The sequence below is a fragment of the Carlito syrichta genome, unplaced genomic scaffold (genome assembly GCF_000164805.1).
Source record: "Carlito syrichta isolate Samal-C Ts95f unplaced genomic scaffold, Tarsius_syrichta-2.0.1 Scaffold304560, whole genome shotgun sequence".
NCBI classification, from domain to species: domain Eukaryota; kingdom Metazoa; phylum Chordata; class Mammalia; order Primates; family Tarsiidae; genus Carlito; species Carlito syrichta.
This window is the reverse complement of record NW_007248656.1, coordinates 33285-46759: the sequence shown is the minus strand read 5'-3', so window position 1 is coordinate 46759 and position 13475 is coordinate 33285. Positions and strand designations below refer to the sequence as shown.

The window sequence follows — 13475 nt, the reverse complement described above, 5'->3', positions numbered from 1 at the left end:
GAGATCTCATCTCTACAATAAATCAAAAAATCAGCGGGCGTGGTAGCGCATGTCTGTAATTCCAGCTACTTGGAAGGCTGAGGCGGAAGGATCGCCGGAGCCCAGCAGGTCGAGGCTGCGGTGGCCGGGAGCGGCCAGTGCACTCCAGTCTGGGCGACAGAGTGAGACTCCAACTCAAAAACAAATAAAAAAAATAAAAAATAAACATTTAAAAATAATAGATTAATTCAAAAGAAAGTAAGAAAGGATGAATAAAGAAACAACAGATTGAAAAAATAGAAAACTAAAGGATAACACACTTATGGCCAACTATCTTAGTACTTACTTTAAACGGAAATGGTATGAACATACCAACGGAAAGACAAACAGTCAAACTGGATAAAAAAGCAAGACTCAACTCATGTCTTTTTTACAAGAGATAGACCTTAGATATAAGGACACAAAGAGCTTGAAAGTAGAAATATAGACAAGGACATGTCTTGCAAATATTAACCAAAAGGAACTAGTGTCATTAGAAATAGAATTTCATAATAGTAGGAGTAAATTAAACAGAAAAAATCAAAATCCTAAATTTTTAATTGACTAGTAACATAACATCAAAATATATATGGCAAAAATTGACAGATCTAAAAGGAAAGGTAGACAAATCCATAGTCATAATGGAAGATTTTAATATACGTCTTCAGTTACTGACAGTACAAAAAGACAAAAAAAAAAAAAATCACGGATATAGACAATTTAAACATGATTAACCAACTTGATCTAACTGAATATACAGAACACTACACCAAATAACAGTTTAAGAATACACATTCAGCTGGGCTCAGTGGCTCAGCCTATAATCCCACGCTTTGGGAGGTTGAGGTGAGTGGATTGCCGAGCCCGTGGGTTCGAGACCCACCTGGGCAACTTGGCGAGACCTCATCTCTACAATAAATCAAAAAAATTAGCCGGGCGTGGTAGCGTGCGCCGGTAGTTCCAGCTGCTAGGAAGGCTGAGGCGGAAGGATCGCCGGAGCCCAGCAGGTCGAGGCTGTGGTGGCCGGGAGCGGCCACTGAACTCCAGTCTGGGTGACAGAGTGAGACTCCAACTAAAAAAAAAAAAGAATACACATTCTTGGCCAGGCTCAGTGGCTCAGCCTGTAATCCCACGCTTTGGGAAGCCGAGGTGAGTGGATTGCCTGAGCCCGTGGGTTCATGACCCACCTGGGCAACTTGGCAAGACCTCATCTCTATAATAAATAAAGAAATTAACCGGGCGTGGTAGCGCGTGCCTGTAGTTCCAGCTACTTGGAAGGCTGAGGTGGAAGGATTGCCGGAGCCCAGCAGGTCGAGGCTGCAGTGGCCGGGAGTGGCCACCGCACTCCAGTCTGGGCGTCAGAGTGAGACTCCAACTCAAAAAAAAAAGAAAAAGAATACACATTCTTTCAGGTGTACAAAGTTATTTTCATCAGGAGAGGACAGATCTGGGCCAGAAAGCAAGTCTCAACAAGTTTCAAATAAGTAAAATCACACAGTATGTTATTATGGGATTAAATTAAGACCACGGTGGTATTAATTAGAACTCAATAACAGAAAGATAATCAGAAAAATCTCTAATTTTTTTAAAAATTAGCAGCACACTTTTAAAGAGCCCATGGATAAAAGTATACCTAGAAAACATTTTGAGCCAAATGATAAAAATACTATGTCAAAGCATGTGAAATGCAGTTAAGGCAGTGTTTAGAGGGAAATTAAACACATATATTAAAAAAGAAAGATTTAAGTAGGGCTCAGTGGCTCAGCCTGTAATCCCATGCTTTGGGAGGCTGAGGTGAGTGGATTGCCTGAGCCCACAGGTTCGAGACCCGCCTGGGCAACTTGGCAAGACCTCATCTCTACAATAAATCAAAAAATTAGCTGGGCGTGGTAGCGTGCTCGCCTGTAGTTCCAGCTACTTGGAAGGCTGAGGCGGAAGGATCGCCGGAACCCAGCAGGTCGAGGCTGCAGTGGCCAGGAGCGGCCACTGCACTCCAGTCTGGGTGACAGAGTAAGACTCCAACTCAAAAAAAAAAAAAAAGAATGATTTAAAATTAATCATCTAAGCTTCCAACTCAATAAGCTAGAAAAAGAGAAACAGCAAACCAAACCTAAAGAAAACAGACAAAAACAATATAGAGTAGAAATCTATGATACAAAGCAGATGCATAATAAACAAAATTATCTTTTTCCTCTTCCTTATGTATGGCAGGGAAAATGAACAGAAATGAATGATGTAGTTATACATGTCCACATGGATAAATCTCAAACTCATAGTGTAAGCAAAAAAAGCAAATCACCAAGAACACATGGCATGATTCAACTTATTGAAAGTTCAAAATGAGGGTGCTTTAAACAACATATTGTTTGGGTACATAAGTAATAAAACTTCCCAGGAAGGCAAGAGAAATGCAGTAGGAGAGAGACACAGGGTCCATAGGGGTGTGTGTGGGAGCATAGGTTCCCTGCAGCTCTGTTAACCCTTACACAGTGCTTCCATGTCACACTTCTAGATGTACAACACATGTCGTAACAGTAACAGCACTGGAAAGCTATATTATCTAGAATAGGAGAAAAAGTTTTAAAGATATTTAGTGTACCTTCCTGTGCCAAGCCTGACATTTTCATTACAGGGTCTGGCAAACTTTAAAATACAGTGTTATAAAATCAGCTTGCATTGTTTTAGCACTTACCCAGCTCCACAGGTAACATTTTGATAGGATTTCTTTCTAAAAGCAAAGTTTTCAAATGCCTTCAAAACAAAACAAAACAAAACATTTTATAAAAACATAATTAAATGACCACCCCCAAAATAGACCATCATATTTCCTCATTTTTCATCTCTTTTAGGGGCAACTTCAATACAAACACACATAAATGTACAACATGAACACGTGTAGACTCTTGCCATTAGCAAATACTGCTGTCGGTGTGAAGATCCAGGTGAGGATCTCTCAGCCTTGGCACTACTGACATCTGGGACCAGGCAATTCTTGGTTGTTCGGGCTGCCCCATGCATTGCAGTATTCTAAAGCTTCTCCAACCTTTCTCCATTAAATGCCAGTGGTAACACCAACCCCCTAGTTGTGAGAACCATAAATGTCTCCAGAGTTGCCAGTGGTCTCCTGGGTACAAACTGCCCTAAGGCCGAGCTCGGTGGCTCAACCTGTAATCCCAGCACTTTGGGAGGCCGAGGCGCGTGGATTGCCTGAGCCCGCAGGTTTGAGACCAGCCCGGGAAACTTGGCGAGACCTCGTCTCTACAATAAAATAAAAAATTAGCCAGGCGTGGTAGCGTATGCCTGTCGTTTTGGCTACTTGGAAGGTTGAGGTGGAAGCGTTGCCAGAGCCTAGCAGGTCGATGCTGGGGTGGCCGTGAGTGTGCCACTGTACTCCAACCTGGGCGACAGAGTGAGACTCTAACTCCAAACACAACACGACACAACAAAACAAAACTGCCCTAGGCAAAGAACCCCTGCTTCCATATCTTCTAGTTACAACACCACTGTATATTAATTTCCCATGATGTGTTGTGAGGAATCTTAGTGTTTTAAGATGCTATGTGAAAAAAGTTCTTTATAGTCAAAAACATGAGAGAGACTTCTATTGCACAGTGTATCCCAACAAGCTTAGAGCTAATCAGGGACTCTGAGAAGTCTCAGTGGAGGAAATGTGACTGAGGCAGCAATTCTGAAGCCTATTTGACTTTAGAACCCTCCTTTCGTTGATCACTTGTTAACATCCCTTGTAAAATACAGCACAAAATATATCATAGATACATGGACAGATAAAAGTCACCCAGCAAAAATTTACTAGTTAAATGATGGAAAAATTAATCTTTTCTATTAAATTCTACCTTGTACCTTCTATTCTACTATACTTCTTGATTTTCACGTTTAGTTATTAAGACTGTATCGTCAGATCATTTCCTCTTTCTCTTTTACACTTCAGGATCACAAGCTCAAATCTGGCATAAAAAAGACCGCCAACACACTGGCCCCTTTGGTGTGTGCTCAGCCCAGGGGCCCGAAGGTCCCTTTCTCATGGACACCCAGGAAGAGGGCAGGACTCCTGACACCTGTCCATCCCACACCTGCTGCACGCTGGGCTTCACCAAGAGACTTGGAGGAAGAATTGCTGAAAATCACTGCACCATGTGTCGCCATGGCTGCCCTACCCTCCGGTCACGCCAACACTGCAAGAGAGAGCTGTGCTGAGTTCAGGAAGGCTCAGGGGTTCTGGGCCGGGTACAGCCAGCTGCTCTGTGCCCAGGGACAACTGTCTGCCACCGCAGAGAAGGCCCCACTGCTGCACGGCACATGACCCCAGAGAAAGTCCACACCTGCTTTTCCATTTATTGCGGTATCACCAGAACCACATATGGTCTTGACTCGTTGAGGCTGGATGTGGGAACCTGGCCCCCCTGGAGTGTGAACTCCTCTAGGCTCTGCATCTGTAGCTTTCCTTCCCCCAAAGGCTTCTTTCTCAGAGAGAACCAGTCGCATGCAACAGACAGCTGGGCCCATGCAACAGATTCCATAAATTAAGCCACGCTTTCGAGAGTGGAGTCATCTGAAGTCTCATTCTGCCTCAGAATGTGAAAAAATTAAAATCCAACATCATAGCTGACCAGAGCCTCAGAGATTTGTAAGGGAAGATATACATAAAATTTCACAGATACAAAATTGAGACCCTGGTAAGTAACTCATCTAAATCAAGTCTAATTTTTTGACTGGCATCCCCAGATGAAAACCAGATCCTTAAAGACTGGACAATTTTCTCTCCACTTACTCTCTTGGATTGTTCTTGCTATTTGAAGTTGTTAGGGAATAAACTTCACAAGGTAAATTTCTTGGTATGCACAGAGGTGGATCCTTTCAGTGTCATTACTACAGCTTGTTTTTGGTTTAGTCCCCTTCTAATTTTTCTAATATAAAAACACCAACAAGGACAGCATCTGCTCTCTTAAGGCCAACAGAGACCTCCAGATGCCAAGGAGGGCAGCAGAGGCGGCAATATGCCTTCAGCCTCTCCAATGCCAGGCCTTCTTCAAAGCCAGGAAGGTTCTAGCCCACTTGTGTGGTGGTGGGTTGGGCTTTGCCTGTGGGGTGGAAGGAGGGTGTTGTTTGCCAACTATTAACTTGGAAGTCCATCAGGGATTTTTTTCTACCTTATGTAATAATATTATTTAAATATTCTTGTGCACGTTTATAAATGTTAATCTCTTAAATACCGTAACTCAAAGTTTACTCATTGATTATTTAATTTCCCTGATTTTAATTAGTACATATAAATGTATACACCAAATCGGACCTGTTTGCCCAAGGAGGCAAAGGAACTGATCTTCATTTTCCAAGTTTTCTCTCTGCTAGCAAGGTGACACACCCAAGGCATTGAGAAGGGAAGGAACATTAGTACTGTCATTGTTTTAATTCTATTTTTTGAAAAATTTAAAGTTTCTAATAAGCCCATAATTACTTAAAATTTCTTAGTAATATGTTTCAGCTCTTCTGATCTAATTTTAATGATATACGGGGTTATAATTACAGGCAAAATTATATCCTAAACAACATTAAGCAGCTGGCTTTGACCAGCAAAATCAAAGAAATCCAAAATTTAAGAACTGTACACTTATTTTAGGAAAAGAAGAGCAGCTATGGGAATAGGCTTTTGTCTCCTCTTACCCTTTGAGTAGCAATTACTCTCCAGAAATGAGTGCTAAGGCTAAAACAATTTGTGAATGAAAAGCACTCAGTTACTTTAAATTCAGAAGACGATGATCTTATGAGGAAGAAGTCCCTCCCAAACCACTCTGAACCACAGGCCCAGAAGAGTCCTGAGGCCCCGGTGTCAAGTTGTGAGGACAGGGTGGAAAGGCCCCAGAGCATGCGGCTCTGGTCTAGCTCCGGCCTTGCAGCTGGCTGGCCCGGCAGGGCAGGCAAGCACACCAGGCTAGAGTCTGAGAGCACTCTTCCCTTTGTGTGCCCAAAGTCCCTGGGTGCTCCAGGAGGACGCTCCTGGTTGTGTTTCCACCTGTTTGAGACACCAGCTTCTCACTGGATCAGCTGCTTCCCAGAGCCAGGAGACCACAGGGCACGTGACACGGGCACTTTCTCCTCTATTACATGTGGCAAAATATACTGACTTCCTAAAAAGCATTTTCAAACCCACTGAGCTCAGGGCAAGCGAAGGACCTCCTGCAAGCCTCCACTCTGCGCCTTCAGGGTGGCCACCGTGGCACTCTGGTGACACGATTCCTCACACAGGAACTGCGGGCGCTCTGGATGCCCTTCCTCCTCACACCCCACATCCACCCGCATCTCGCCAGCTCTCGAGTCCAACCGAGGACCTGCTGCGGCCGGCCAAGCCTGGCTGCCCCTCTTGCATGGGCTGCTGAGCAGCCCCAGCCGGTCTCCCTGCCCCTACCCTCACCCCGAGGCCTCCTCTCCTCACAGAGTGATTCTAAAGCCAAGTCTGATGCTGGCCCTCCACTCCAACCCTCTGTGACTCCCATTTCCTTTAAGGTAAAACCCAAGAGGGGGCCGCAGCCTCTGAGCCCTGGCCGCCCCTCGCTAGACTCTCTCCTCACCACACCGGCCTCCCTCCTATGGCCTGTACCCAGCAAGCACATACCCCCCTGAGGGTCTTTGCATGTGCATTTCCCGTTGCCCAGGTTCACATTAGAAGAGGGTCTTACATGTTTATCAAAAGAGGCCAGGGGCATGAGGGTTTCAGAAGCTTCAAAGCACTGGCACCAAGGATGTGGACACTGAAGGACAGGACTCAGGAATGGAGGAGACAGCAGTGAGGCAGGGCTGCTGGGGAAGAGCCTGGGTGAGGAAGAGGAAGGGAGACATGGCAGTCCGACGACACACTACAAGTGGGAGTGCAAGGAAACCCTTGGAATCAGAGCAGTGGGAAGGTGGCAGGATAGCACATGCTATTTGCTTGGGGGTCCCCAGTTTTCCAAAGAGAGACGAATTTCTCGTTATTTACCAGAAACCAGAACGGACAGCATAGGAGCCCTCAAGAGCAGAGTGGTTGGTTTTAATGGATCAGAAGTATTCTGACTTTCAGGCAGCTTCACACGAGGAGAGTCAGAGATGGAATCAGCTGTTACAAAAACGGCACGGACTGCCCAGCAAAGACTCTGTGGCAACTGGCATTCTTTATGGCAAAATATATCCCATGTTACAGTTACAGTCCTGTGCACTTGGTACATTATGCCATTGCATCTCTTAGCTGGCTTTAAAAAGACTATTCACTACCTCTATTCTGAAGTAAAAATTCAACAGAGTATAGGCCAAGCAGCAAAAGAACAGGTACTTACACACTAGAAAGAGATAATTTTTTAAAAATCTGGAAACAGAGACATACAACTTACTTGTGAGATCCAATCCCAGAAGGAAGCACCTTAATTCTATTGTACCGGAGGTCTAGCCAAGTAAGGTTTGGCAGTAACTGAAAGAAATCTTTCGGAATCGTGCAGAGGGCATTCCTTTGCAGATGCAATTGCTTTCACAGAAAAAAGAGAATCAGAGAATGTTTTGTCAATCAACTAAATTTTAAAACGATACATCAAAAAGCATTTCCAAAAGAACTAACAATCACAACCACATATATATCAATTTTTTTAAAAAACCCATAATATTTTACCCTTGGAGAATTTAAACAGATAAGACAATCAGAAAGAAAAGAGCCAGGACTCCATCTGGTGGTTCTCAGAGCTGGGAGTGACTTCCTGAACAGTTCACACAGATGACTGAACACGTTACTTTTTCTATCAAATATCCCTCGACAGCAAACTTAATCCCTAGGCCTCCCTGGTCTGGGCTCTTTCCCCATTACCCACTGCAGCACCTGGCACTCAGCGCCCCAGTAACTGCTGGCTCACTGAGTGAACAGGAAGAGCCCAGTCTGGTCCCAGGGAGGCATCCCTAAGTCAATAATTAAGAGAGCACCAGAAGACAGAAATGTTTGCTATAGTGTTATCTATGATCAACAGGCACACAAAAATAATCTCGGTAGCCATAATTTCAGGAACAGTTTGATACATCGACTAAGTGATATTTCTTTTTTTTTTAATTAAAATTATGTTTTTCTTTTTATTAAAGTAAGATATGACATACAATTTATTTTCATTATTTTTGACTGTACAATCAGTGACATCAAGTAAATTTACAAAATTGTGAAAGCATCGCAATAATCTAACTCCAGAAAATTTTCAATGTTCTAAACAGAAACTGTGTACTCATTAAGCAATAGCATTTCACTCCTCCTTCCCCAGCACCTGGTAACCTCTAATCCACTTTTTGTCTCTGAATTTGTCTATTTTAGGTACTTCATAAAAGTGGAATCACACAGCATCCATCCTTTTGATCTTGGTTTCTTTTACTTAGCATATTTTACGGTTCATTTATGTCATAGCATAGAGCTAAATGCAATCTCTGTATAAGTCTAAATAATATTCCATTGTATATATACACCACATTTTGCATATCCAGTCATCTCTGGCGGGGGTGGGGACATTTAGGTTGTTTCCAGTTGTGGCTACTGTATATAATACTGCTATGGACACTGGTGTTCAAATATCTGTTCAAGTTTTTGCTTCCACTTCTTGGGGATATATACCTAGAAGTGGAATTTCTGAATTCTATGTTGAACTTTTTAAGGAGCTTCCAAACTCTTTTCCACAGTGGCTGCACCTTTTACATTCCACCAGAAGGTTTTTGGTCCTTGTTGAGTTAATTTTTGTATGCATAAAGTAACTTGATTATTCTGCTACCTGACATCCAAGTTTCCGAGCACCATTTGTCGAAGACTACTCTTTCCTCAAGAAATGGTTCTGGCACCATTGCTTAAATCAATTGACAGCATATGTGAGTTTCTTTTAGGGCTTTCTATTCTCCTCCAATGATCTATATGTCTATCTTTATGCCAGTACTGGGTGATATTTCTATGTCACCACCATAGATAAGAAACGATAGAAGATGAAAAATATATACTAACTTTAGCCAAGTAAATGCATATATATATGCATTTACATATATATAAATATATATATATTATATATATATAAAATTTTACAGTCACAACGTGGCAATACTATAATTTTTAAAATGCCTTCATTAGAATCGTCATATCTGTTATATATATAAGATATATTTATATCTATATCCATATTTACCAAGGCAGTAGAAACAGCTGTTCAGAGGCACTGGGTTCAAATCTAGGTTTTGAAACCTTCTAGCTGTGTAACCTTGTGCAAGTTCCTGAACCTCTCTGTGCCCCAGTGTCTTCCTCTGTAAAATGAGGTGACAGGACCTACTTCACAGGGCACACTAGAGTGTGCCATGTAAGTCTCAACTGCTACAATCATATTACTTTTTCTTTTGAAAAACACACTGAGTACAATCAAGTGCCATCCTGGTCCCAACTGCACCTCTGGTTAGGCCCCCAAATCAAAATCATTCACAGCTTCCAACCTGAGAAATCCTGATTAGAAAAATCACATTCTTTATAAAGGAATGGAAAACAGCATCTTGTATCTCTTAGGAAGTTGCCAGCATCACTGCCTGCTGGCAGCTGCCACGGTCTCCAAAACGCAGCCTGGTAATTACAGGTGCAGTGTGTTCCTCCACACACACACACATGTGCACATCCCACGTACATGCATGTGTGCCTCCATGTGTTACCCTTCCCGGCCCTTTGCAGGAGAGGAGGTTGTAAGCTTCTCACGCCTGCTCTCTCCTCTGTGCAAACTAATTCTAGTGCTCAGCTTCAAAACCACAGGTCCTCCTCAATGCCAGTAAAGGGAATAGCAGGAAGATAAGATGCTCTTCCTTCCTTCCCAGTACCTCTAGGCACACGGCACACCTGTGTCTCAGAGCTGGTTGTGGGAAACAGTAAATTGGTTCCATCCTTTCTCTTAGGTCCTGGGGCCCATGTGAAGGCAGGGGCTTTCTGTATTCCATGAGTATGAGTGTCTCTGGAGGTGCTATCTATAAGTCCAGAGACAGCTGCCACCACTGCAAAATGCAAATCAAAACCCCTGAAAGTCTACAACTCAGCAGTTACCTCACTTAAAGATGTTACCATGGTAATAAAATGTATATTGACATCTGTCTTCTGAAAGGTATAAACAGTCATAAAGTTTCTTTTTTTTTTTTAAGTTGGGGTCTCACTCTGTCACTCAGGCTGGAGTGCAAAGGCACAATCACTGCTTATAGCAGCCTTGACCTCAAGGGCTCAGGTGATTCTTCTACCTCAGCCTCCCAAAGTGCTGGGATTACAGACACGTGCCACTACACCCAGCTAATTTTTAAAAATTTTTTTTGTAGAGACGAGGTCTTGCTAGGTTGCCTAGGCTGGTCTCAAACTCCTTGGTTCAAGCAATCCTCCCACCTTGGCCTCCCAAAGTGCTGTGATTATAGGCATGAGCCGCTGTGCCTGGCCATGAAGTTTATTAAGCTTGAAGGACTCCCCCTTCTCCCTTAATGCATAAAGGCAACATAAGCCTCAGGACTCTGCTAGATTCCTTATTCAGAGTTGAGGGCATCTGCTTCATTAGAAGTGACCAGGCATAAGCGGGGCCCTGATGTGGTGGGTACCCTGTGACCAGTGACTGACACTTAGAGGTCAGCATGAAGAGACAAGCAAGACCAGCCCTGGCCCTGACAGCAAAGACAAGGCAAGTGTAGGGCTTAGTTGTGCAGGCAGTCACTGAAAATCTAAGTATGGAGCTTTTATAAAAATGTCCATCGACATAAAATTCTCTGCTCTCACTTTGTACCAGTGTTTCAGACAGTGCTTTACATGTTACCATTTCATTCTTAAAATAAGTCATGAAAACATTATCATCCCCAGATTCCAGATGAAATCAAATGAGGTTTGACAAAATTCTGTGACCCAGGCAGGGACAGGCACTGCGGGGGGAGTCTTCATCTGTCTACCATCAACGCTGTGCTCTCACAGAGCCTTTCTCACAGGGAGAAGACAGCATCCACGAGGGACTGATCTGGAGAAGGGGCCGGCACAAAGCAACATCAGTGTGTGACATTAGCAAAGTTGTAGGCGCGAAAAAGAGTTTTTAACTGCTTTAATACTGCCTGATTTTCTTTAAGTGTTTTGTGTTTTAAATAAGAGACAAGGGCGTGTTTAGCGATTGTTTCTACCATGGGCTTTACGTGCCTGAGACTTTCCTGAGAGAGACACCCACAGAGAACAAGCTCCCTCATCTAAACAGATGCACTATTTCCATCGTTTGGTCGCCATACTGAATTTCCCATTTTGTTGTGACCAGCATGTGAAACAAGAGTTAACCATTCCTCTATTGCCTTCTACAATGTATCACTTCCAGAGAGAAAAAGCCTGCAAATAAAGCCTGGGTACCTACATACAAACATCCTGAGAAGTAGCCCCACTTGCCTGAAGGTTGGGGATTCTGAAGACTTCTCCCAAATGGCACAGACCACTTTGACTCAAGTCCAAAACTGGTGAGGTGGAAAAGAAGATCCCTTCGATGCCCTTGTGAACATCTTTGCACGGGGAAGCAGGCAAGCTCTTGGGTGGACCGGCACCCTCCTCTGGATCAGCAGCCCCAGAGGGAAGAAGGCAGGAGGCACTTCCCTCCATCTGTAATCCTCCGGTGACTGCAGCTCATCCTTCTCCGTCTGGAATCACCTGAAGATACCGGGGGGGGGACATAGAAACAACTAATTACACTGACACACTCACAGGTGAAATGAAGCAGCTATGTGGCAGATCGGCAATGCTTTAACGTATTCAAAAAGCTATCAATTTTAATGAACAGCATCATAATTTTGCCTTTTAAATTTGTAAAAAACTGGAATACAAGAAGGTTCAGATTAAAATTATCTGCTCTCTTTACACCACAGAGTTCCAAGATTTAACCTTTGACTTCTAGAAAACGCAAAAATGCACAATAGGAATAATTATTTTGGGAATGTAAACTGATCAGAACATTTTAAAGTCTATAAACTAACTATAACCCTTCCCTAAACTGGTAGGGGGGGACAGGGATCGTAAAAGTTTGCACTGTTTCTTATCTCTGCTGCGCTTCGTTCTGAACTATATTTTTAGTTCCTTAAGGCCAGGAATCCTGCCATTTGTTTGCCATTGTAGCCCAGTGGCTAAGTCTAACTAGCACCAGGTTAGGCACTAGGAAAAAAACCAAACAAACTGTTATTTTGGAATCTTGAATTTTAGTTGTTCAGCAGTCCTTTTTTTTTTTTTTTTTTTTTGAGTTGGAGTCTCACTCTGTTGCCCAGACTGGAGTGCAGTGGCCGCTCCTGGCCACCGCAGCCTCGACCTGCTAGGCTCCGGAGATCCTTCTGCCTCAGCCTTCCAAGTAGCTGGAACTACAGGTGCGTGCTACCACGCCCGGCTAATTTTTTGATTTATTCTAGAGATGAGGTCTCACCAAATTGCCCAGGCAGGTCTCGAACCCGCGGACTCAGGCAATCCACTCATCTCAGCCTCCCAAGGCGCGGGATTACAGGCTGAGCCACCGAGCCCGGCTAGCAATCCTTTTTCTCAACACGAAATTTAAGAACTGTTGTTAGCCGGGCTCGGTGGCTCAGCCTGTAATCCCGCGCTTTGGGAGGCTGAGGTGAGTGGATTGCCTGAGCCCGCAGGTTCGAGACCCGCCTGGGTAGCGAGACCTCATCTCTACAATAAATCAAAAAATCAGTCGGGCGTGGTAGCGCATGCTTGTAATTCCGGCTACTCGGAAGGCTGAGGCGGAAGGATCGCCGGAGCCCGGCAGGTCGAGGCTGCGGTGGCCGGGAGCGGCCGCTGCCCTCCAGTCTGGGCGACCGAGTGAGACTCCAACTCAAAAAAAAACCCAAAAGCTGTTGTTCACCAAAATCTCATCCAGTGAGGCACTGTTCCACTTGCAATTCCCAAACAAGCTATTCAGCAATCACAGTCAACGCAAGTTCTACACACACCCATTCATTTAACACAAATCTTACTCAACACCCAATGATGGCTATGAGTGTATGTATATTTCACTCCTATTTTAGGGATGAGGAAGGTGGATCAGCTAGGGAGCTGCCCCACGGTCACAGTTAAACTGGGGAGGTAGAGGCTGCACTAGAACCAGGTCTGCAAGATCTGGACGCAGTGTCAGACCCCAGGTAGCCTGCATTCCACGGAGAGCTCCAGGCCTTTGGTAGCCCAGTCATTTCCTCCGACTCGCCGAACGTCAGGGGGAGGAGGGGGGCTTCAGCCTCCTACTGGCCTCTGAACAGGGAAAACGCCCTCAAACCAAGACTGACCCAACAAGCCGGACTCACACGTGAACTGGGCAGTGCGGGCTCCGCAGGGCGGCCGAGGCTGACGGCAAGTGCTCGCCCCCCGCCCTCGCGCACCTGGCCTCGATTTCCCCATCCGGACGAGGCCGAGCTGCCCCGACGACCCTGGGGCCTACACGCCC

At 44.5% G+C, this 13475-nt stretch overlaps 1 protein-coding gene across 2 annotated transcripts in view; it reads right to left on the bottom strand.

Moving 5' to 3' along the window:
* LRRC27 (leucine rich repeat containing 27) overlaps positions 1-11701 on the bottom strand; it is a 51603-nt gene extending 39902 nt beyond the window's left edge. The window contains exons 1-3 of one of the 2 annotated variants that reach the window (XM_008060222.1): positions 11444-11701; positions 7401-7531; positions 2711-2769 (exon numbers count right to left, since the gene is read on the bottom strand). In XM_008060222.1, coding sequence (XP_008058413.1) covers positions 2711-2769; positions 7401-7531; positions 11444-11650 — 397 coding nt within the window. In that variant the 5' untranslated portion in view covers positions 11651-11701. The remainder of the gene's footprint in view (positions 1-2710; positions 2770-7400; positions 7532-11443) is intronic. The other variant, XM_008060221.2, reaches the window with a different exon arrangement.
* Between the last annotated feature and the right edge of the window lie 1774 nt (positions 11702-13475).